Below are 24,490 nucleotides of genomic sequence, written 5' to 3'. Positions count from 1 at the left end.
AAGATGGCCCGCCTACAATATACCCCCATTGTATGAAATGGTATACATTTCCGGTCTCCTAAGTGGGCGTTGTCCCCCGTGCCCCAGTCAAAGACGATGGAGAACCGCCAATCAAAGACAAGTATCCCCTATGGGGTGCTGTTTGTAAAGTGTCTCACGCTAAAAATAACATCAACATTTTGCCACATTTAGCTTCAAACAATGTTTAAAAAAGTATTGTGATTTTTTTAACGTCACCTTTTACCACATTTACAGCAATATTTGTTAACTTAGAAATATATTAAATAGTTAAATCTAAATATTAAATGTGGCACCTAAATGTTAAATGTTAAATCTAAATATTAAATCTAAATCTAAATGCTAAATCTAAATCTAAATGTTAAATCTAAATATTAAATCTAAATCTAAATGCTAAATCTAAATCTAAATATTAAATCTAAATCTAAATCTAAATGTTAAATCTAAATGCTAAATATAAATATAAATATAAATATAAATGTTAAATCTAGATATTAAATCTAAATCTAAATCTAAATGTTAAATCTAAATGTTTTGGGTGAAACTAAATATTTAGCTAATATGCAAATTCGCACTGCCGGTCACCGGAAGTACCAAAATAAAAGCTCGAGATGGTCAGACTGTTTATAGAATCAAATAACAAATTAAAACCAACTTATCGGGGGAAATGGACACTTGAACATACATTAGCGTGATAATAACTACCTACAATAACAAGAAACGTGTTTGGAGAAATTTTATTTGATGTGTACTTTGAGCTGTTAGTGTCCCTTCGGAGGGAATCACCTTGTTGTTTACAAATACTTCCGGGTAGAAAACCAGCGGAGTTTAGCTACATATATATATGCACATCTCACGTTTTTCACGTCACTGTATCACCGTTTAGACTAATCTGGTGTTTGTAAAGCCTATAAACACAATGACTGAACAAACATTACTATCACGGTCTGAAATTAATAACATGGTTATCGTAGATTAGCGGGGCTAACTGTTAGCTGTTAGCCCCATTAGCGGTGTCTGTAATGACTCACTAACTCTTGTTATTTTAGGTAGTTATTATCACGCTAATGTATGTTCAAGTGTTCATTTCCCCCGATAAGTTGGTTTTAATTCGTTATTTGATTCTATAAACAGTCTGACCATCTCAAGCTTTTATTTTGGTACTTCCGGTGACCGGCAGTGTGAATTTGCATATAAGCTAAATATTTAGTTTCACCCAAAACATTTAGATTTAACATTTAGATTTAACATTTATATTTATATTTAGCATTTAGATTTAACATTTAGATTTAGATTTAATATTTAGATTTAGATTTAGCATTTAGATTTAGATTTAACATTTAGATTTAGATTTAGCATTTAGATTTAGATTTAATATTTAGATTTATCATTTAACATTTAGGTGCCACATTTAATATTTAGATTTAACTATTTAATATATTTCTAAGTTAACAAATATTGCTGTAAATGTGGTGAAAGGTGACATTAAAAAAATCACAATACTTTTTTAAACATTGTTTGAAGCTAAATGTGGCAAAATGTTGATGTTATTTTCAGCGTGAGACACTTTACAAACGGCACCCCATAATCCCCAACCTCACTTCTGTCAACATGTGTGTACCCTTACTGGCCGTAAGCTAAATAAATAAACGGTCCGTGAAAAAAATATATTTTCCAGCAGATGTCTTAGTTACAGCATGATTGAGCTAACTGGAGTAGTTTCATGTCGTATCCGACAACGGGAGGCTTTTAACAGATGACGTCCTGATGTTAGCTTTGCTGCTGCTGTTAGCTGTCCCTGTCAGCTGTTGCTTTCTAGACATCGTGATTTCCCAAAACTGAATAAATACCACACATAGCAACACAAAGCTGCTTTGCTAGCTCAATCATGTTGTAACTAAGACATCTGCTGGAAAAAAATATTTTTTTAATCCAGTATCTTTGGTGAAACTGCACTGATTTCAGCACCAGAGAGGAGATACCTGTTGCCAGATCTCGTGAGAGTGTGTTGTTGAGACAGAGACAGGTCTTGAACAAAGTAAATTTTCTCCTGATTTGCTTCCGTGACAATGGGGTGAAAGAATCGACCATAATCTGTAATCACGTTCATTTCTCCCACTGAAGTCAGCGGACTCAGGACCTGCTGTTATGGTGCGTTCCAGGCAGGCTTTTGAACTCGTAAGTCACGACTTCAAGTCACGAGTTACGACTTTGTAGCGTTCCAGGAAAGTTACGGCAAACTGCCAGTTACTTCCTGTTTAACGTTGAACATGGCGAACCGTTTGTTTGTGCTTCCCCATTATTGCTATCACCAAAGGTGCCGGTTCCTTGCTCATTTGAGTGAAACGGAGGAGGAGAAACGACGCATAAGGTCACAGATGCTATTATACTTTTTATTTTACGTTATCTGTGTGTTTGGAAACATATTTTGTATTGATTTATTCTTGCACTAGAAACCAGCTGTTAGAGCGGCTGCCAATAATGCGTTAACATTAGGGTTATTTTATGTCTATTTCTCACCATGTATCACCTGCATCAACACCGCATCCACAGGGCTGCCATTGTTGTTTAGAGGAGTAAGGTAATTGGTTTAGAGGGCTGTGTGACGTCAGAAAGCGTAACTGGGAGTACATCGATCTGGTACAAGTTCACAGGTGGGAAGTTACGGGTTTGACTGCCGTTCCAGTGCACTGCCACGGGTTACAGGTTGTGAAAACACGAGTTACGGGTTGCCTGGAACGCACCATAAGTCTCCTAAAGGGGCGTGGTGGTCGCGAACCCCACATGACACTGATACAGGAAACTGACTCGCAGTGGACCGTCTTGGGGTACGTCCCAAGTCTCTTATTTTAAACTGCTAACTCCTAACTCCTTACATGACCGGAAGAGCTCCGCCATCTTTAAGGCCGTCTCATGTCTCTTATTGCTGTCAGTAAGGAGTTAGCGTTAGGAGTTAGGAGGGATCTGTTGGGTGCGATGAGTAAGGTAACACGAGAGCTTCCTAACAGGAAGTTTTTTTCAGCTTGAGGCCCTGACATATAAATAAATGCCCCCTACATCTGGCTCATTTGAACGAGATGGCGGAGAAACAGCGCAAGTGTACCCGTTACATGCATCCTTTGCAATGAAACGCTGTAATTCACATGCCTACGTGACTACAAAGAGTAAGAGTAAGAGTAGGGTTACGGCTTTGATCAGCGAATATAATGTGACTTGGGACGTACGCCAAACGCTGGCTCCGTTATGCAGCAGATCCAGCTGTGTTGGCGTCATCAGAATAGGACGTCGCTTTAAGTGACGCTTCAGAGTAAGGCCGTCTCATGTCTCTTAATCAGCAATCCTCGCTCCTCACTCCTAACTCCTGACTCCTTACATGTTTTCTTAAGTGGGAGGGACTGAACAGTTAGGTAAGGTGGCAAGGTTAAGTGGTTAGCAGTAAATTTAAGGGACTTGGGACACACCCTTGGTTTATCCACTGTCTTTGGTTGTTGTGAGTGCTCAGATAGCGGACTGACAATCTTCACCGACTTAATGAGTAGTTGTAATGTCGCCGTTTGACCAGCAGAGGTCAGAACCCCCCCCCCACCCGTACTGTCCGCGCTCCGCCGCTGGGGGGCGCCGCCTCCCCCGCTCCTCCCCGGGGTCTGATGGCAGGATGGCGGAGGCAGGGGGACCGGAGTCTGCCGCGGCCCGGTGCCCGGACGAGTCGTCGGACAGCGAGCCGGAGCAGGAGCCCGGAACCCCACAGAAACTCATCCGAAAAGTGTCCACTTCCGGCCAGATCCGCAGCAAGGTACAGGGGGGTTAAAGCACCGGCGGTGATTACCGGACATTATCTCCGGTCAGTGTGTGTTTTCATTCAGCGGGGGGAGGGCCACAGTCTGCCCCGAGGAGCACCGCTGTCCTCCAGGACAGAACGGCACACGGAGCTCCATAATCAAATCTAACATTTAACATGTCCGACCACCGGACACTTTTTCTAGAGGACACGTGACATCAGTCAAAACCTTCTTTAAACAAACAGATGCTTCTCTTTAATTCGGCACACACCACACACACCAAACTTCACTTGTGTTTAGTATATTTCATCTTTTATACCCGGGCTGACGCTCTCCTCTCCCGGCCCTGTCCTCCACTCCTCACCGTGCTCGGCTCAGTGACCGTTTAAAGAAACGGGCCTTTCACCGATACCGGTGCTGGTTGGTAGATGTTGGGTGATGCCGGTTTAAAGAGTGGATGTGACTGAACCTTCACTCAGGTTAACCCTTGTTTTTACCGGACACACCGGGTCTGAGGAGCGGTGTCTCTCTCAGATGTGACGGATTTTAAATGGAGTTTGGTGCAGTGCTGGTGGCTGGGAGAGAAAACGGTACATATGGGGGGTTCAGGGCCACAGCTGCTGCGCTTTACCTCCCGGTAAATAACATAACGACAAATTATAATGTGATAAACAGTTTATTTTAGTATTTGTCCGGATCAAAACATAAAGTAAAGGTATAATTCAATGTTATAACCCCTGTTTTTTTAGATGAACATCTCATTAGCCGTGATGTGTAGCTCGTGGCTAAGCTAATAAACAGAATCAGGATCCAGCCCGGGGTCCAAACATGGCCCCTGGAGATAAATGTGTTCCGGACACGGTTAAAACACATCTGACCGACCCGGTGTCAGGACAGACGTTGATTACTGGCTCCGGTTTACCGACACAAACCGGTAATTTAACGCAAAACTAACCAGGCTAACTACGGCTAGCTGGAGGGTCCCAGGCCCGATGAAAAGCCCCGCCGTTTCTCACTGATGCCCAACCGACAAAGGTGGGCTTTACCCCGTGGTGACGGTGGACTACAGGTCGGTGTTAGAATGATGGGAGATAACGGTCCTCAGGTTCATCATGTCCGGTAATAACGGACATTTCTAACGGTAAACTCAGCCGACAGGTCGGTAACAAGTAAGCCGTTAAGTCCGTTACACTCTGCACGGTTCAACCGTCATAAGATAACGGTGAAGTAAAATTAATTAAAACATTAAAATAGATTAAAACGGTTCAACTGTTAGAAGGTAACGGTTACATTTAAATATAATTAATTAAAGTATAAACTTAAGTGTAACGGCTTACCGTTAAGATAACGGTCCATATAATTAAAATAATAAAATAACAGCTGAACCGTTAATGGTTCATTTTAATGAATTTACTAATAAAATAAAGTATAACGGTTCTTTTAAATAAATTAAAATAAAGAACAAAGTAAAGTACAACAGTTAACCATCATAAGATAGGGGTTATTTTAAATTAATTAAAATAACAAAGTATAAAACAAAATATAAAATACAGTGTTGAATAAAGTAAATAAAGGTGTTCATGTATAATGGTTTAAAACTGTTTTTATTGGGGCGTCAGTGGCTTAGTGGTCGAGCAGGGCCCCATGTGCTTTGTCCCCCCTTTGCTGCATGTCACCCCCCCCCCCCCCCCCAATGCGTACCTGTCCTGTCCAAAAATGCCCCAAAAAATATTTTTGAAAAAATAAAAAAAATCTGTTTTTTTCATTATTATTATTATTAACAAACTTAAGTGTTTTGACTCCATGCTGCCTTCAGGGACACGTCCAAAGCTCAGAAATGGCTGTGTCTCTGTTTGAAGTGATTTTGGTTGCGGGGGTGGCAGTAGCTCAGTCCATAGGGACTTGGGTTGGGAATCAGAGGGTCGCCGATTCGAGTCCCCGCTCAGACCAAATACGGAGCGTGGGCTGGAGAGGTGCCAGTTCACCTCCTGGACACTGCTGAGGTGCTCTTGAGCAAGGCACCAAAAACCCCAACCGCTCGGGGCGCCTGACCAAGGCAGCCCCCTCACTCTGACATCTCTCCACCTTGTGCCCCCTCAGGAGGGTTAATAAAGTATATAAACTAAATTAACAGAGACGTTTGCTGTTCCGTGGGAGATCAAGTTAAAAAGAGCTTTCTAAATTTGTCTTTGTCTCACTGTCTCTCAGAGACATTTTGCTCTGTTGACTGTGAGACAGTGTGTTGTTGGACAGACAGTGAGAAAGTGTGTTGTTGGACAGACCAGGGGTGTAAGTATAGACAGTGCAGGCAGTGTGGTTGCTGTGGGGCCTGATATGGTGGAGGGGCCCGGCCCCTGTACAGAGAGAGGTGATTCACCCTCGATTATGTTCCTGTGTTCAAAGAGGAACGACAGAAGAATGTTTGTAAAAATGTGTCCTCTAAAGACAAAGCCATCGACGTCATGCTTTACTTTTTTATCTTTTTATAAAGTAAGTTGTTATCTAAAACAAAATGATTTTTTTTCTGCCTACACTATAAAATCTGTAATTAAACGACAGAAGAATGTTTGTAAAAATGTGTCCTCTAAAGACAAAGCCATCGACGTCATGCTTTACTTTTTTATCTTTTTATAAAGTAAGTTGTTATCTAAAACAAAATGATTTTTTTTCTGCCTACACTATAAAATCTGTAATTAAACTATGAGAACGTTTCAATTTAATGATTCGTTTTCTTTGATGTTTCCGTCAGATATGCAAAATGATGATTCCTGGGTAATATTTGTGCTTGTGTTGTCAATTGTCAAGTCTCTATTTGTGTCAAGACAATACATGTCTCTGTGTCTAATGTGCGTGTCTCTGGCCCTGTGTCTCTGTGTGTCTCTGTGTCCCGTCTGTGTGTCGTGTCTGTGTGTCTCTGTGTGTCTGTGTCTCTGTGTGTCTCTGTGTGTGTCTGTGTCTGTGTGTCTCTGTGTGTCTCTGTGTCTGTGTGTCTCTGTGTGTCTGTGTCTCTGTGTGTCTGTGTCTGTGTGTCTGTGTGTGTGTCTCTCTGTGTGTGTGTGTGTCTCTGTCTGTGTGTCTGTGTGTCTCTGTGTCTCTGTGTGTCTGTGTGTCTCTGTGTGTCTCTGTGTGTCTGTGTCTGTGTGTCTCTGTGTCTCTGTGTGTCTCTGTGTCTCTGTGTGTGTCTCTGTGTCTGTGTGTCTCTGTGTGTCTGTGTGTCTCTGTGTCTCTGTGTGTCTGTGTGTCTCTGTGTCTCTGTGTGTCTCTGTGTGTGTCTCTGTGTCTCTGTGTGTCTGTGTGTCTCTGTGTGTCTCTGTGTCTCTGTGTGTGTCTCTGTGTGTCTCTGTGTGTCTCTGTGTCTCTGTGTGTCTGTGTGTCTCTGTGTGTCTCTGTGTGTCTGTGTGTCTCTGTGTGTCTCTGTGTGTCTCTGTGTGTCTGTGTGTCTGTGTGTCTCTGTGTGTGTCTCTGTGTGTCTGTGTCTCTGTGTGTCTGTGTGTGTCTCTGTGTGTCTCTGTGTGTCTGTGTGTCTCTGTGTCTGTGTGTGTCCCTGTGTGTCTCTGTGTGTCTGTGTGTCTGTGTGTGTCTGTGTCTCTGTGTGTCTCTGTGTCTCTGTGTGTCTGTGTCTCTGTGTGTCTGTGTCTCTGTGTGTCTCTGTGTCTCTGTGTGTGTCTCTGTGTGTCTGTGTCTCTGTGTGTCTCTGTGTCTCTGTGTGTGTGTCTGTGTCTCTGTGTGTCTGTGTCTCTGTGTGTCTCTGTGTCTCTGTGTGTGTCTCTGTGTCTCTCTGTGTCTCTGTGTCTCTGTGTGTGTCTCTGTGTGTCTCTGTGTCTCTGTGTGTGTCTCTGTGTGTCTCTGTGTGTCTCTGTGTGTGTCAGTGTCTCTGTGTGTCTCTGTGTGTGTCTGTGTGTCTCTGTGTGTCTGTGTGTGTCTCTGTGTGTGTCTGTGTGTGTCTGTGTCTCTGTGTGTCTCTGTGTCTCTGTGTGTCTGTGTGTCTCTGTGTGTGTCTCTGTGTCTCTGTGTGTCTCTGTGTGTGTCTGTGTGTGTCTGTGTCTCTGTGTGTCTCTGTGTGTCTCTGTGTCTCTGTGTGTGTCTGTGTCTCTGTGTCTCTGTGTGTCTCTGTGTCTCTGTGTGTCTGTGTGTCTCTGTGTGTCTCTGTGTCTCTGTGTGTCTCTGTGTGTGTCTCTGTGTGTGTCTGTGTCTCTGTGTGTCTCTGTGTGTCTGTGTGTCTCTGTGTGTGTCTGTGTGTGTCTGTGTGTGTCTGTGTGTCTCTGTGTGTGTCTGTGTGTCTCTGTGTGTGTCTGTGTGTCTCTGTGTGTCTCTGTGTGTGTCTGTGTGTGTCTGTGTCTCTGTGTGTCTCTGTGTGTCTCTGTGTGTCTGTGTCTCTGTGTGTCTCTGTGTGTCTCTGTGTGTGTCTGTGTCTCTGTGTGTCTCTGTGTGTCTCTGTGTGTGTCTGTGTGTGTCTGTGTCTCTGTGTGTGTCTGTGTCTCTGTGTCTCTGTGTGTCTGTGTCTCTGTGTGTCTCTGTGTGTCTGTGTGTGTGTCTGTCTCTGTGTGTCTCTGTGTCTTTGTGTGTCTGTGTCTGTGTGTGTGTCTGTGTCTCTGTGTGTCTCTGTGTCTCTGTGTGTGTCTGTGTCTCTGTGTGTCTCTGTGTGTCTCTGTGTGTCTGTGTGTGTGTCTGTCTCTGTGTGTCTCTGTGTCTTTGTGTGTCTGTGTCTGTGTGTGTGTCTGTGTCTCTGTGTGTCTCTGTGTCTCTGTGTGTCTCTGTGTGTGTCTGTCTCTGTGTGTCTCTGTGTTTTTGTGTGTCTGTGTCTGTGTGTGTGTCTGTGTCTCTGTGTGTCTCTGTGTCTTTGTGTGTCTGTGTCTCTGTGTGTCTCTGTGTCTCTGTGTCATTGTGTGTCTCTGTGTCTCTACAGTCTCTCCATCAGTAGCCGGGTCAGGTTAAAGAGTCAGAGGATACTAGCTTGTCTGAGGGTCCCTGAAGGCAGCAGTGTGAGTCACAGGAAGTGAGTTTCTATTTAAAGCTCTGTTTTTCACATGAAAAGCTGAGGACTGTGGGAAACCATGAGGCGTTTGAGTCCTCCAGGAACAATCAGATGGTGTGTTTAAAGGTTGGCTGCAGCGTCAGAGTTCCTGACTTCATCTGACTCTTTTATTGTGATTGAATAAAGTTTGTTTCCAGCTGTTGCTGACAGCAATCAATCAATCAATCAATCAATTTTATTTATAAAGCCCAATATCACAAATCACAATTTGCCTCACAGGGCTTTACAGCATACGACATCCCTCTGTCCTTATGACCCTCACAGCTGATCAGGAAAAACTCCCCAAAAAACCCTTTAACGGGGAAAAAACAGTAGAAACCTCAGGAAGAGCAACTGAGGAGGGATCCCTCTTCCAGGACGGACAGACGTGCAATAGATGTCGTACAGAACAGATCAGCATAATAAATTAACAGTAATCCACATGACCCAATGAGACAGAGAGAGAGAGAGAGAGAGAGAGAGAGAGAGAGAGAGATGCAGGTAATGACAGTAGCTTAAAACAACATTAATGAAAGTAATAATATTATAGTTATAGTTCTGGCTACTGTGGTACAATATGTTGAAAGTATGTATTAATATCTGGCAGTATACATGTGTGACAATAATCATATGTGTATAATAACAGTAGAAGTATGACTAATGATGGCAGCAGCAGCAGCAGGAGGCATCTGGCAGGACCACGGCAGCAGCACAACCACACACGTCACGCTGTCCAGGCACCGCTGTGATATGAGTTAATCTGAGAGACAGTGGAGCACAAAGGCTCCGGAGAAGAAGCCGAGTTAGTGACATCCAGAATGGCCGAGTTAGCAAGATGCAGTAATAGAATACGAGAGAGAGAGAGAGAGACCAGAGACCAAACCATCACAACACCTGACACACCTGTCTATATTTACAGTCCTTGTAACTCACAATCTACATTTTTCTTTATTCATTTTTTTTCTATATTATATATTGGTGTATTGTATTGTAGATTGGTGTATTTTGTATTATATATCATATATTTAATCTTTTTTTATAGTTTTCTGACTTACTTTTATTATTGTACTTTATTTGTAAATTTTAATGTCTTTGGCAATATTGTTAATCTACAGTCATGCCAATAAAGCTTATTGAATTGAAAATTGAATTGAGAGAGAGAGAGAGAGAGAGAGAGAGAGACATCACATGAAAACAAACAAACAAACAAACAGATCATTACATGATGAGCTGTGGTCTGCAGCTGTCTCCATAAAAACACTGTTATTAAGTTTTAGACATCTCCTGATTGAAGTCTGATCAACGGCCTCATGTGATGTCACTCGAGTCAGTGAGACCTCCGCTGCAACACTGGAGTGAGAGAGGAGTGAGACCTCTGCTGAAACACTGGAGTGAGAGAGGAGTGAGACCTCTGCTGAAACATTGGAGTGAGAGAGGAGTGAGACCTCTGCTGAAACACTGGAGTGAGAGAGGAGTGAGACCTCTGCTGAAACACTGGAGTGAGAGAGGAGTGAGACCTCCGCTGAAACACTGGAGTCAGAGAGGAGTGAGACCTCTGCTGAAACACTGGAGTGAGAGAGGAGTGAGACCTCTGCTGAAACATTGGAGTGAGAGAGGAGTGAGACCTCTGCTGAAACACTGGAGTGAGAGAGGAGTGAGACCTCCGCTGAAACACTGGAGTCAGAGAGGAGTGAGACCTCTGCTGCAACACTGGAGTGAGAGAGGAGTGAGACCTCTGCTGAAACACTGGAGTGAGAGAGGAGTGAGACCTCCGCTGAAACACTGGAGTGAGAGAGGAGTGAGACCTCTGCTGAAACACTGGAGTCAGAGAGGAGTGAGACCTCTGCTGAAACACTGGAGTGAGAGAGGAGTGAGACCTCCGCTGAAACATTGGAGTGAGAGAGGAGTGAGACCTCTGCTGCAACACTGGAGTCAGAGAGGAGTGAGACCTCCGCTGAAACACTGGAGTGAGAGGAGTGAGACCTCTGCTGCAACACTGGAGTGAGAGAGGAGTGAGACCTCTGCTGAAACACTGGAGTGAGAGAGGAGTGAGACCTCCGCTGAAACATTGGAGTGAGAGAGGAGTGAGACCTCTGCTGCAACACTGGAGTGAGAGAGGAGTGAGACCTCTGCTGCAACACTGGAGTCAGAGAGGAGTGAGACCTCTGCTGCAACACTGGAGTCAGAGAGGAGTGAGACCTCCGCTGAAACATTGGAGTGAGAGAGGAGTGAGACCTCCGCTGAAACACTGGAGTGAGAGAGGAGTGAGACCTCCGCTGAAACATTGGAGTCAGAGAGGAGTGAGACCTCTGCTGCAACACTGGAGTCAGAGAGGAGTGAGACCTCCGCTGAAACATTGGAGTGAGAGAGGAGTGAGACCTCCGCTGAAACATTGGAGTGAGAGAGGAGTGAGACCTCTGCTGCAACACTGGAGTGAGAGAGGAGTGAGACCTCCGCTGAAACATTGGAGTCAGAGAGGAGTGAGACCTCCGCTGAAACATTGGAGTGAGAGAGGAGTGAGACCTCTGCTGCAACACTGGAGTCAGAGAGGAGTGAGACCTCCGCTGAAACATTGGAGTGAGAGAGGAGTGAGACCTCCGCTGAAACACTGGAGTCAGAGAGGAGTGAGACCTCCGCTGAAACATTGGAGTGAGAGAGGAGTGAGACCTCTGCTGCAACACTGGTGTGAGAGAGGAGTGAGACCTCCGCTGAAACACTGGAGTGAGAGAGGAGTGAGACCTCTGCTGAAACATTGGAGTGAGAGAGGAGTGAGACCTCCGCTGAAACACTGGAGTGAGAGAGGAGTGAGACCTCTCCTGCAACACTGGAGTCAGAGAGGAGTGAGACCTCTGCTGAAACATTGGAGTCAGAGAGGAGTGAGACCTCTGCTGCAACATTGGAGTCAGAGAGGAGTGAGACCTCTGCTGAAACATTGGAGTCAGAGAGGAGTGAGACCTCTGCTGAAACACTGGAGTCAGAGAGGAGTGAGACCTCCACTGAAACACACTATTACTGAAAAAAAATAGCATAACAACTTATACAATATAAGATATTATGAAGACAAAATGTAAAGTAAATATAAAATATAGAAACTCAAATCTAAACTTAAAATCACAACAACTTGTAAAATCAGTTTAATATAAAACACTAATGTGTCGTCGTGTTTATTAAATAAAGTTTTAATGAATGTTCATTAAACAGAAACAGATCTGTGTTATTGATGACTGATTGATAATATAATCAATAACATGATCAGTCAGCTGATGGACACACCCTGCTGCAATAAAACTACTTCCTGTCTGTCAGTGTTTCATTCATTATTGATTATTGATTGGTGTTTGATTCACAACCAGACGACTCATGTTTAATATGATAATTTTAATATTCAGTACATCTGATTATTGATTATTGATGATGTTTCAGACAGTGTTGAAGGAGGGCACTCTGATGAAACAGACCAATTCGTTCCAGCGGTGGAAGAGACGATACTTCAAACTCAGAGGGCGGACTCTGTACTACGCTCAGACCGCCAAGGTGAGTCACCTGGCAGCTCCGCTGTGACATCATGCTGTGGGAGTGGTCAGTTCTGTGTGACATCACAGTGTTTTCTGTCTCTAGTCGATCATCTTTGACGAGGTGGACCTGACGGACGCCAGCGTGGCCGAGTCCAGCACCAAGAACGTCAACAACAGCTTCACCGTGAGTCTTCATCCTTCAACTATCCTCCTCATCATCACCACCAACACACTCACAGTCCCACTTAATACAGATCCAAACATGTATTCATCCACCACAGAAAGTAGTCCCAGCAGACCCCTGATGGTCAGTGAGCAGCTGGATGATGAAGTCACTGATCAGACGTCAGATCTGAACCAATGAGCTTTTTGTTGTTTGTTTGTTGATCATCAGATTTACTGTGTGTGTAGTTTTTACTGCAGACGGAGGTGACGGAGGTGACGTTCACCCCAAAATCACAAACTACAGATTAATGTGTAAATTATAATAAAATAAGCTGTTTGACTGTCAGGTTATACGTCATTGTTATTATTATTAGTAGTAGTTTTTTAAAAATAAAATAAAATAAATCAATTAATTTTCCATTTTGGCACAAACGTCCACTTGGACTCAAAAATGAATTGATTAGAATTTGGTGGTCAAAGGTCACTGTGACCTTGCATGTTGTCATTTCTTCTTGATATTTCAGGAACACCCTGAGGGGGTTTTCTCACATCTGGCACAAACGTCCACTTGGTAATCAAAGGTCACTGTGACCTTGCTTCTATTTCATTATTATGAACACAATATTTCAAAAACATCTTGCAGAAAAAAAAAATTAAAAATCTGGCACCAACAAGCACTAGGACTTGGGAATTTGGTGCCCAAAGGTCAAAGGTCACTGCGACCTCATCCATGGCATTCTCATGAATGCAATATCTCAGGTGCAGCTTGAAGGAATTTCTATAAATTTGACACAAACATCCACTTGGACTCCAGAATGAATTGATTAGACTTGGTAGTTGAAGGTCCAAGGTCACTGTGGCCTTGCATGGTCTCATTTCATGAACATGATATTTTAGGAACACCCTGAGGGAGTTTTTTTAAAAGAAAAGAATATGGCACAAATGTCCACTTGGTATTAAAAGGTCAGAGGTCATTGTGACCTTCCTTCAGTTTCATTATCACAAACACAAGGTTTCAAGAACGCCTTGAGGGATGTTTTTTTTTAATTTGGCACAAACATCCACTTGGACTCGACAATGAACTGATCAGAATTTGGTGGTCAAAGGTTATTGTGACCTAATCCATTGCATTCTCTTCACCTCCATATCTCAAGAACAGCTTGAGGATATTTCTTTGAATTCGGCACAAACATCCGTTTGGACTCAGTAATGAACTGATGAGAGTTTGGTGCTTGAAGGTCAAAGGTCATTGTGACCTCACTAGACTCCAGAATTCATTCACTGATTCAGACCAAACTTGACTCAAATATCTAACAGAATGAAATAATAAAGGTCAAATGTCAGCTTGGCTGTGACATTACATCTCAGGAACAGAAGGGGATACATTTGATTGATCTAATTGCTCAGCTCTTCAGTGTGTGAACGATAAACTGTGAGCTGATTGGTCCATGGCAGCATGTGGCGGCGAGGTGTTGGTTCCAGTTTAAAGTGAAGAACGTTCTGTGTCTCCACTCTGAGCTCAGCTGTTTGTCTTATTTTGGTGGGCTCTGTCACTTCCTGTAGCTCAGGCTGTGTATATATAGAGACTCAGGAGGGGGGGCGTCGGCATGACGACAGTCAGGAAGTGGGTGGAGTCATAGGAGAGGAAGTGGGTGGGGCTAGTGTAGAGACAGAGAGGCAGTGAGACACAGAGAAGAAGAGGATGAGGTCTCCTCGGGAGTTATTAATAAGATCAATGGTCTGATCAGAAGAGGAGACCAGACAGCGTCTCACACAGGTGCACGGTAAGAAGGAGCTGATTGGTCACGCTGTGATGTTATAGTGATGTTTTTACCGTCATTAACAGGGTCTTAAAGGTCAGTTACTGGTCGCTGCAGATCATCATGTGGTCATTAAACGTGTTTAGGTGTTAAAATGGAGACAGACGATGACATGACACATCATTCAGCTGTTTATTCTTTGTATCAGTGAAGAAGACGATGATGGTGATCTTTGTTCTCTACGTCACAGCGTCATGGTGTCATGTGTCATGGTGTCAGAGCGGAGGAGTTAGGTTGGAGAAACAGACAGAGGACAGGAAACACCACTGAGCACAGCGTCAACTCACACTGAGGCTGACATTCATCTTTGTAAATAATAATAATAATAACAGTGAATCATTGAAAACATTTTAACCCTTTCAGAGTTTTAAGTTTCAGTATTTCGATCATCTTCACTGATCTTTACAGAGTCATGTGTCGTATGAAGATATAAACAGTTTAAACATCAAACTAAAGAACAAATTTGGGACTTTTAATAAAAAAGAACATGTCAGACAGAAAACTGAGAAAAATGATTTTTTTGTCAAAAGTCATTTTCGATATAAAAAATAATTTCACATTTACATGTTTTGTTTTTTCTCATTTCCTTATATCAGTTTGAATTTTATAAATGAAAATGATAATACTCTGTGTGAGGTACAGCAGCGGAACACGTTGTCACGTTCAGTGACGCTTCAGTGTTCTGTTGTCTCCATCTCTTCTGTGGTCGTCATGGAGATCCCGTTTCAGCCCACCAAACTTGTTTGCTTCTTCGTCCAATCAGATTCAGAATGTTGATCAGAACAGGAAGTGACAGAGTCCGAGGAAATTGACATCTCCACGACTTTAGAAACCATAAACTTTTCTGTCCTTCAGTTTACAGGCTGCTACATCTTCTTCCTGTTTCCAGCGGAGCTTCTTCTTCATTGGTTTTTGGACACAGCAGTACTGTTCTAGTTCACAGGATGTGTCACAGCGCCCCCTATCTTATCACAGTGAAAACCCAGGTTGATGGCGGATAAAGAGTTCACGTGGACACCTCCCTCTGTCGTCCCTGAGCTGATGAGTTCAGATCATTACTCACAGAGCAGGTGAATCTGTGATCGCCAGGCGAACACAGAAACAGGAAATGGATCTGATGACATCACACATGATGTAGAAGAGCTGCAGAGTGGAACCTGACGTGAAGTTTAATCTGAACAAAGACAGACTTCTGTGTGAATGGTTCTGATCAGGAACGTCACTGTCAGCCTCAGAGACTGGAGGGTTTGACTCCGCCCCCTCAGAGGAGGACAGACATGAGATTCACTTCCTGTTGTCCTGTCCTGTGTATGAAGACATGAGGGACGTCTCAGTGCGATGACCTCTGTCTGTGTTGACTTCTTCATGATGAAGTTTAGTTTCAGAAGGAGAACCTTTAACGTGTCTGAGTTTGTGCGTGCGCTCTGAGACCGACGGCGAGGATTCTGTTTCAGACTCGGCTGTTAGTTAAGATGAATCTCAGCTGTTCCCAGTCAGCTGGTTGTCACTGCGTCACATCTCGAACTCTCAGCTCTGCGTTTGAAAACAAACATCTTTAAGTATCAGCTGATTATATCCAGTGTCAGCAGTCTGAGATGAAGCGGCGCTCTGTGTGTTGGGGTCATGTGACACCGCGAGCTCACAGTGATGCCACTCAGACTCCTGATCACTGTTACATAACGAGCCATGATGATGAGATTTCACCATCCCAGTCTGTTTCTCACTTGCAGACGTCCTGCTGATCAGTAACTGATACATCAATCTGTCAGTGAACACAGACTGATCAATAATCAGTAATCAATCCTGATCAGTCACATGGGACTCGTCTCCTCAGCTCCGCCTCCGACTGTCTGAACGTCTCTTTGCGTCTTTGTGTCTGTGGGAACAGACGCTTCATTGTGGAGCAACAGGAAGTGGAAGACCACGTGTCCCACACACACACACACACACACACACACACACACACACACACAACAAAGGTCCAGCTGCAACAACACAGTTAACCAGCGTCTGTGTGTGTGTGATGTGTGTTGTTGTGTGTATAATGTGTGGTGTTGGTGTTGTTGTTGTGTGTACTGTGTGTAGTTGTTGTGTGCACTGTGTGTGTAATGTGTGTTGTTGTGTGTGTGCAGGTGATCACGCCCTGCAGACGCCTCATCCTGTGCGCTGACAACAGGAAGGAGATGGAGGAGTGGATGGCGGCGCTGCGCAGCGTCCAGAACAGACAGAACTATGAGGTCAGTCCCAGTCTGAGTCCCAGTCTAACCAGCAGTCCCAGTCTGAGTCCCAGTCTAACCAGCAGTCCCAGTCTGACCAGCATTCCCAGTCCCACCCTCTAACAGTGTCTCTGTCTCTCCCAGTCCACCCAGTATAGCATGGACCACTTCAGTGGGATGCACAACTGGTACGCCTGCTCCCATGCCAGGCCCACGTACTGTAACGTCTGTAGGGAGGCACTGTCAGGGGTAACATCACACGGCCTGTCCTGTGAAGGTACACAAACAGACTACACACACAGTACACACTTAGTATACACTTAGTACACACTTAGTACACACTGATCATCCTGTCTGTGTGTGTGTGTGTGTGTGTGTGTGTGTGTGTGTGTGTGTGTGTGTGTCAGTCTGTAAGTTTAAGGCTCATAAGCGTTGTGCTGTTCGAGCCACCAACAACTGTAAATGGACGACACTGGCTTCTATTGGGAGGGATATCATTGAGGACGAGGACGGGGTGAGACACATCTCAATGTTCCTGGATTTAAACAGAGACAGTGAACGCCTGGTCTCCAGCTGACCACTGACCTGTCCTCTGTCCTCTGTCCTGTTCTCTGTCCTCTGTCCTGTCCTCTGTCCTGTGACCTGTTCTCTGACCTGTCCTCTGTTCCCTGTCCTGGCCTCTGACCTGTCCTCTGTCCTCTGACCTGTTCTCTGTCCTCTGTCCTGTCCTCTGTCCTGTGACCTGTTCTCTGACCTGTCCTCTGTTCCCTGTCCTGGCCTCTGACCTGTCCTCTGTCCTCTGACCTGTTCTCTGTCCTCTGTCCTGTCTCCTGACTTGTCCTCTGTTCACTGTCCTGTGCTCTGTTCCCTGTCCTGTCCTCTGAACTGTCCACTGTCCCTTGTCCTCAGGTGTCCATGCCTCATCAGTGGTTGGAGGGGAACCTGCCAGTGTCGGCCAAATGTAACGTCTGTGATAAGACTTGTGGCAGCGTCCTCCGCCTGCAGGACTGGAGATGTCTCTGGTGTAAGGCCATGGTGAGAAGGGTCTTGATTATGACTGACAACAAGTGTAAAGATGGAGGGAGCTACCGTGTTCAGATAATAGTTTAGGTGTAGTTTAGGTTTAATTCAAGTGTAGTACAGGGGTAGTTCAGATGTAGACCAGCTGACAGTTCAGGTATAGTGTAGGTGACATTTCAGGTGTCGTTCAGGTGTCGTTAGGGTGTAATTTAAGTGTAGTACAGGTGTAGTTCTGGTGTAGTTAAGGTGTTCTGTAAGTGGTGGTTCAGGTGTATTTCAGGTGTACCATTAGGTGACAGCTGAGGTGTAGTTCAGGTGACAGCTGATGTGTAGTCCAGGTAACAGTTGAGGTGTAGTTCAATCAATCAATCAATCAATCAATCAGTCAATCAATTTTATTTATAAAGCCCAATATCACAAATCACAATTTGCCTCACAGGGCTTTACAGCATACGACATCCCTCTGTCCTTATGACCCTCACAGCTGATCAGGAAAAACTCCCTAAAAAACCCTTTAACGGGGAAAAAACAGTAGAAACCTCAGGAAGAGCAACTGAGGAGGGATCCCTCTTCCAGGACAGTTCAGTTCAGGTGTAGTTCAGGTGACAGCTGAGGTGTAGTTCAGGTGACAGCTGATGTGTAGTCCAGGTAACAGCTGAGGTGTAGTTCAGGTGTGTGGTGGTTCAGGTGTATTTCAGGGTGACAGCTGAGGTGTAGTTCAGGTGACAGCTGATGTGTAGTCCAGGTAACAGTTGAGGTGTAGTTCAATCAATCAATCAATCAATCAATCAGTCAATCAATTTTATTTATAAAGCCCAATATCACAAATCACAATTTGCCTCACAGGGCTTTACAGCATACGACATCCCTCTGTCCTTATGACCCTCACAGCTGATCAGGAAAAACTCCCTAAAAAACCCTTTAACGGGGAAAAAACAGTAGAAACCTCAGGAAGAGCAACTGAGGAGGGATCCCTCTTCCAGGACAGTTCAGTTCAGTTCAGGTCTGAGGTTGACAGTTCAGGTGAAGTTTAGCTGACAGTTGAGGTGTAGTTCAGGCAGTTTAGGTGACAGTTCAGGTGTGACAGTTCAGGTGTAGTTTAGGTGACAGTTCAGGTGTAGTTGAGGTGTAGTTCAGGTGTAGTTTAGCTGACAGTTGAGGTGTAGTTCATTTGTGGTTTAGCTGACAGTTCAGGTATAGTTAAGGTGTAGTTTAGCTGACAGTTGAGGTGTAGTTCAGGTGTAGTTTAGCTGACAGTTGAGGTGTAGTTCAGGTCTAGTTTAGCTGACAGTTGAGGTGTAGTTCAGGTGTAGTTTAGCTGACAGTTCAGGTATAGTTCAGGTGTAGTTTAGCTGACAGTTCAGGTATAGTTAAGGTGTAGTTTAGCTGACAGTTGAGGTGTAGTTCAGGTGTAGTTTAGCTGACAGTTGAGGTGTAGTTCAGGTCTAGTTTAGCTGACAGTTGAGGTATAGTTAAGGTGTAGTTTAGCTGACAGTTGAGGTGTAGTTAAGGTGTAGTTTAGCTGACAGTTGAGGTGTAGTTCATTTGTGGTTTAGCTGACAGTTCAGGTATAGTTAAGGTGTAGTTTAGGTGACAATGGAGGTGTAGGTCAGGTGTAGTTTAGGTGACAGTGGAGGTGTAAGTCAGGTGACAGGTCAGGTGACAGTTCAGGTGTAGTTGAGGTGTAGTTCAGGTGAAGTTTAGCTGACAGTTGAGGTGTAGTTCAGGTGTAGTTTAGCTGACAGTTCAGGTATAGTTAAGGTGTAGTTTAGCTGACAGTTGAGGTATAGTTCAGGTGTAGTTTAGCTGACAGTTGAGGTATAGTTAAGGTGTACTTTAGCTGACAGTTGAGATGTAGTTCAGGTGTAGTTTAGCTGACAGTTGAGGTATAATTAAGGTGTAGTTTAGCTGACAGTTGAGGTGTAGTTAAGGTGTAGTTTAGCTGACAGTTGAGATGTAGTTCAGGTCTAGTTTAGCTGACAGTTGAGGTGTAGTTCAGGTGTAGTTTAGCTGACAGTTCAGGTATAGTTCAGGTGTAGTTTAGCTGACAGTTGAGGTGTAGTTCATTTGTGGTTTAGCTGACAGTTCAGGTATAGTTAAGGTGTAGTTTAGCTGACAGTTGAGGTGTAGTTCAGTTGTAGTTTAGCTGACAGTTGAGATGTAGTTCAGGTGTAGTTTAGCTGACAGTTGAGGTGTAGTTAAGGTGTACTTTAGCTGACAGTTGAGGTGTAGTTCAGTTGTAGTTTAGCTGACAGTTGAGGTATAGTTCAGGTGTAGTTTAGCTGACAGTTGAGGTGTAGTTCAGGTGTAATTTAGCTGACAGTTGAGGTATAGTTAAGGTGTAGTTTAGCTGACAGTTGAGGTGTAGTTAAGTTGTGGTTTAGCTGACAGTCGAGGTGTAGTTCAGTTGTGGTTTAGCTGACAGTCGAGGTGTGGTTCAGTTGTGGTTTAGCTGACAGTCGAGATGTAGTTCAGGTGTAGTTTAGCTGACAGTCGAGGTGTAGTTCAGTTGTGGTTTAGCTGACAGTTGAGATGTAGTTCAGGTGTAGTTTAGCTGACAGTTGAGGTATAGTTAAGGTGTAGTTTAGCTGACAGTTGAGGTGTAGTTCAGGTGTAGTTTAGCTGACAGTTGAGATGTAGTTCAGGTGTAGTTTAGCTGACAGTTGAGGTGTAGTTCAGGTGTAGTTTAGTTGACAGTTCAGGTATAGTTCAGGTGTAGTTTAGCTGACAGTTGAGGTGTAGTTCATTTGTGGTTTAGCTGACAGTTCAGGTATAGTTAAGGTGTAGTTTAGCTGACAGTTGAGGTGTAGTTCAGTTGTAGTTTAGCTGACAGTTGAGATGTAGTTCAGGTGTAGTTTAGCTGACAGTTGAGGTGTAGTTAAGGTGTACTTTAGCTGACAGTTGAGGTGTAGTTCAGTTGTAGTTTAGCTGACAGTTGAGGTATAGTTCAGGTGTAGTTTAGCTGACAGTTGAGGTGTAGTTAAGGTGTACTTTAGCTGACAGTTGAGGTGTAGTTCAGGTGTAGTTTAGCTGACAGTTCAGGTATAGTTAAGGTGTAGTTTAGCTGACAGTTGAGGTGTAGTTCAGGTGTAGTTTAGCTGACAGTTGAGATGTAGTTCAGGTCTAGTTTAGCTGACAGTTGAGGTGTAGTTCAGGTGTAGTTTAGCTGACAGTTCAGGTATAGTTCAGGTGTAGTTTAGCTGACAGTTGAGGTGTAGTTCATTTGTGGTTTAGCTGACAGTTCAGGTATAGTTAAGGTGTAGTTTAGCTGACAGTTGAGGTGTAGTTCAGTTGTGGTTTAGCTGACAGTCGAGATGTAGTTCAGGTGTAGTTTAGCTGACAGTCGAGGTGTAGTTCAGTTGTGGTTTAGCTGACAGTTGAGATGTAGTTCAGGTGTAGTTTAGCTGACAGTTGAGGTGTAGTTAAGTTGTGGTTTAGCTGACAGTCGAGGTGTAGTTCAGTTGTGGTTTAGCTGACAGTTGAGATGTAGTTCATGTGTAGTTTAGCTGACAGTTGAGGTGTAGTTCAGGTGTAGTTTAGCTGACAGTTGAGGTGTGGTTCAGTTGTGGTTTAGCTGACAGTTGAGATGTAGTTTAGCTGACAGTTGAGATGTAGTTCATGTGTAGTTTAGCTGACAGTTGAGGTGTAGTTCAGGTGTAGTTTAGCTGACAGTTGAGGTGTAGTTCAGTTGTGGTTTAGCTGACAGTTGAGATGTAGTTCAGGTGTAGTTTAGCTGACAGTCGAGGTGTAGTTCAGTTGTGGTTTAGCTGACAGTTGAGATGTAGTTCAGGTGTAGTTTAGCTGACAGTTGAGGTGTAGTTCAGTTGTGGTTTAGCTGACAGTTGAGATGTAGTTCAGGTGTAGTTTAGCTGACAGTCGAGGTGTAGTTCAGTTGTGGTTTAGCTGACAGTTCAGGTGTAGTTGAAGGTGTTGGGGCATGTGTAAATAACTCAACACGCAGGTGTAGTTTAGCTGACAGTTGGGGTGTAGTTCAGGTGTAGTTTAGCTGACAGTTGAGGTGTAGTTGAAGGTGTTGGGGGATGTGTAAGTAACTGAACACGCAGACATGATGAGGTGTGTATCTGTCTTCCAGGTGCACTCAGGTTGTAAGGAGCAGCTGTCCTCTAAGTGTCCACTGGGACAGTGTAAAGTGTCCGTCATCCCTCCAACTGCGCTCAACAGCATTGACTCTGACGGTGAGACTCCTCAGGACAGGTGATCGTTCCTCAGACACACCTGAGTTCACTCATGCTGACTGTCCATCTGTGTCTTCAGGGTTCTGGAAGGCGTCCTGTCCTCCGTCCTGCACCAGTCCTTTGCTGGTGTTTGTTAACTCCAAGAGTGGAGACAATCAGGGCGTCAAATTCCTGAGACGCTTCAAACAGCTGCTGAACCCGGCACAGGTGTTTGACCTGATGAACGGCGGCCCTCACCTGGGGTGAGTCACCGACAGAGACACACAGACAGACAGACAGACAGACAGACAGAGACACACACAGAGACAGAGACAGACAGACAGAGACTGACAGAGAGGGAGAGGCAGACAGAGACAGACAGACAGAGACACACACAGAGGGAGAGACAGACAGACAGACAGAGACACACACAGAGACAGAGACAGACTGACAGAGACGGAGAGACAGACAGACACAGACAGAGACACACACAGAGGGAGAGACACACACAGAGGGAGAGACAGACAGACAGAGACAGACAGACAGACAGAGACACACACAGAGGGAGAGACAGACAGACAGACAGACAGACAGAGACACACACAGAGACAGAGACAGACTGACAGAGACGGAGAGACAGACAGACACAGACAGAGACACACACAGAGACAGACAGACAGAGACTGACAGAGACGGAGAGACAGACAGACACAGACAGAGACACACACAGAGGGAGAGACAGACAGACAGAGACACACACAGAGACAGACAGACAGACAGAGACAGACAGACAGACAGAGACAGGGACACAGACAGAGACAGGGACACAGACAGACACACACAGAGACAGACGGACAGACAGACAGTTTTGTTCGAATCACATGTGTCATGTCCAGGTGTAAACATTAACTCTGTCTCTCAGTCTGCGTTTGTTCCAGAAGTTTGATACGTTCAGGATCCTGGTGTGTGGAGGAGATGGCAGCGTCGGCTGGGTCCTATCTGAGATTGACGCGCTCATGCTGCACAAACAGGTTTTTAATTAATGATTAATTTATTGTTTTAAAGAAGAAGAAAAGTTCTGTGGTCAGATATTAGAAATGTTCCTTCCTATGTCGCCTGTGTCTGAATGTAAAGATAGAGGGTGCCATCAGGTGTAAATATGACTGACTGTCTCTGTGAAGGATGAACCTGTTGTTTACTGTTTATGTTGTTTGCTTGTGTTGTTGTTGCAGTGTCAGCTGGGAGTTCTTCCTCTGGGGACCGGGAATGATCTGGCCCGGGTCCTGGGATGGGGGTCAGCCTGTGACGACGACACGCAGCTTCCTCAGATACTGGAGAAACTGGAGAGAGCCAGCACCAAGATGTTAGACAGGTAACTGTTACCTATCTGAGGTCAGGCAGCTAACTGATGTCAGACAGCTGACTGATGTCAGACAGCTGACTGATGTCAGACAGGTAACTGATGTTAGACAGGTAACTGATGTCAGACAGGTGACTGATGTTAGACAGGTAACTGTTACCTATCTGAGGTCAGGCAGCTAACTGATGTCAGACAGGTGACTGATGTTAGACAGGTAACTGTTACCTATCTGAGGTCAGGCAGCTAACTGATGTCAGACAGCTGACTGATGTCAGACAGGTGACTGATGTCAGACAGGTAACTGATGTCAGACAGGTGACTGATGTTAGACAGGTAACTGACGTCAGACAGGTGACTGACGTCAGACAGGTAACTGATGTCAGACAGGTGACTGATGTCAGACAGGTAACTGATATCAGACAGGTAACTGATGTTAGACAGGTGACTGAGGTCAGACAGATAACAGAGGTCTGACAGGTGACTGATGTCAGACAGGTGACTGATGTCAGACAGGTAACTGATGTTAGACAGGTGACTGAGGTCAGACAGATAACAGAGGTCAGACAGGTGACTGATGTCAGACAGATAACAGAGGTCTGACAGGTGACTGATGTCAGACAGGTGACTGATGTCAGACAGGTAACTGATGTTAGACAGGTGACTGAGGTCAGACAGATAACAGAGGTCAGACAGGTGACTGATGTCAGACAGGTAACTGATGTTAGACAGGTGACTGAGGTCAGACAGGTGACTGATGTTAGACAGGTGACTGAGGTCAGACAGGTAACTGATGTCACACAGGTGACTGATGTTAGACAGGTGACTGATGTCACACAGGTGACTGATGTTAGACAGGTAACTGATGTTAGACAGGTGACTGATGTCAGACAGGTGACTGATGTCAGACAGATAACTGATGTTAGACAGGTGACTGATGTCAGACAGGTGACTGATGTCAGACAGGTAACTGAGGTCAGATAGGTAACTGATGTCAGACAGGTAACTGATGTCAGACAGGTGACTGATGTTAGACAGGTAACTGATGTCAGACAGGTGACTGATGTCAGACAGGTGACTGAGGTCAGACAGGTGACTGATGTCAGACAGGTGACTGATGTCAGACAGGTGACTGATATTAGACAGGTGATCGAGGTCAGACAGGTGACTGATGTCTGACAGGTAACTGATGTCAGACAGGTGACTGAGGTCAGACAGGTAACTGATGTCAGACAGGTAACTGAAGTCAGACAGGTAACTGAAGTCAGACAGGTGACTGATGTCAGACAGGTAACTGAAGTCAGACAGGTAACTGAAGTCAGACAGGTGACTGATGTCAGACAGGTAACTGAAGTCAGACAGGTAACAGTCTCCGTCCTTCTGCTGTAGATGGAGTATTATGGTCTATGAG

The 24,490-nt window shown here is 44.6% G+C and overlaps 2 protein-coding genes across 6 annotated transcripts in view; one reads left to right on the top strand and one right to left on the bottom strand.

Annotated features, from left to right (window-relative positions):
* The first annotated feature begins 3,648 nt into the window (after positions 1-3,648).
* Positions 3,649-24,490, top strand: part of LOC125888599 (diacylglycerol kinase delta-like) — a 35,319-nt gene continuing 14,477 nt past the window's right edge. Inside the window, 12 exon segments of the mRNA XM_049576036.1 lie at positions 3,649-3,811; positions 12,235-12,345; positions 12,430-12,510; positions 16,444-16,548; positions 16,672-16,804; positions 16,935-17,041; positions 17,437-17,562; positions 21,641-21,743; positions 21,823-21,985; positions 22,645-22,753; positions 22,955-23,094; positions 24,469-24,490. The exon segment at positions 24,469-24,490 is cut by the window's right edge and continues 63 nt beyond it. Coding sequence (XP_049431993.1) covers positions 3,674-3,811; positions 12,235-12,345; positions 12,430-12,510; positions 16,444-16,548; positions 16,672-16,804; positions 16,935-17,041; positions 17,437-17,562; positions 21,641-21,743; positions 21,823-21,985; positions 22,645-22,753; positions 22,955-23,094; positions 24,469-24,490 — 1,338 coding nt within the window. The 5' untranslated portion in view covers positions 3,649-3,673.
* On the bottom strand, positions 9,822-12,168 carry LOC125888594 (serine/arginine repetitive matrix protein 5-like). Of its 5 annotated transcripts, XM_049576029.1 has the most exons (6): positions 11,335-12,168; positions 11,227-11,262; positions 10,939-11,082; positions 10,831-10,902; positions 10,437-10,472; positions 9,822-10,328 (listed from the first exon to the last, which is right to left on the bottom strand). In XM_049576029.1, exons 1-6 carry the CDS (start codon positions 11,838-11,840, stop codon positions 10,139-10,141), a joined length of 984 nt encoding a protein of 327 aa, XP_049431986.1. In that variant the 5' UTR covers positions 11,841-12,168; the 3' UTR covers positions 9,822-10,138. The 5 variants fall into 5 exon arrangements, with proteins under 5 accessions (XP_049431986.1, XP_049431983.1, XP_049431981.1 ...); XM_049576026.1 differs by lacking the exon at positions 10,437-10,472 and having other exon boundaries at positions 9,822-10,364; positions 10,795-10,902; XM_049576024.1 differs by having other exon boundaries at positions 9,822-10,472.

The sequence above is a fragment of the Epinephelus fuscoguttatus genome, linkage group LG5 (assembly GCF_011397635.1).
Source record: "Epinephelus fuscoguttatus linkage group LG5, E.fuscoguttatus.final_Chr_v1".
In the NCBI taxonomy this organism is placed as follows: domain Eukaryota; kingdom Metazoa; phylum Chordata; class Actinopteri; order Perciformes; family Serranidae; genus Epinephelus; species Epinephelus fuscoguttatus.
This window is presented reverse-complemented; position numbering and strand designations above follow the sequence as displayed.

Coding starts and splice junctions, on each gene's coding strand:
- LOC125888594 (XM_049576024.1), bottom strand. CDS start 11,840: ATGCTATTTTTTTTCAGTAATAGTGTGTTTCAGTGGAGGTCTCACTCC. Junction 11,263..11,334: donor ACTCCAGTGTTGCAGCAGAG/GTCTCACTCCTC, acceptor GTTTCAGCGGAG/GTCTCACTCCTCTCTCACTC. Junction 10,473..10,830: donor ACTCCAGTGTTTCAGCAGAG/GTCTCACTCCTC, acceptor GTTTCAGCGGAG/GTCTCACTCCTCTCTCACTC.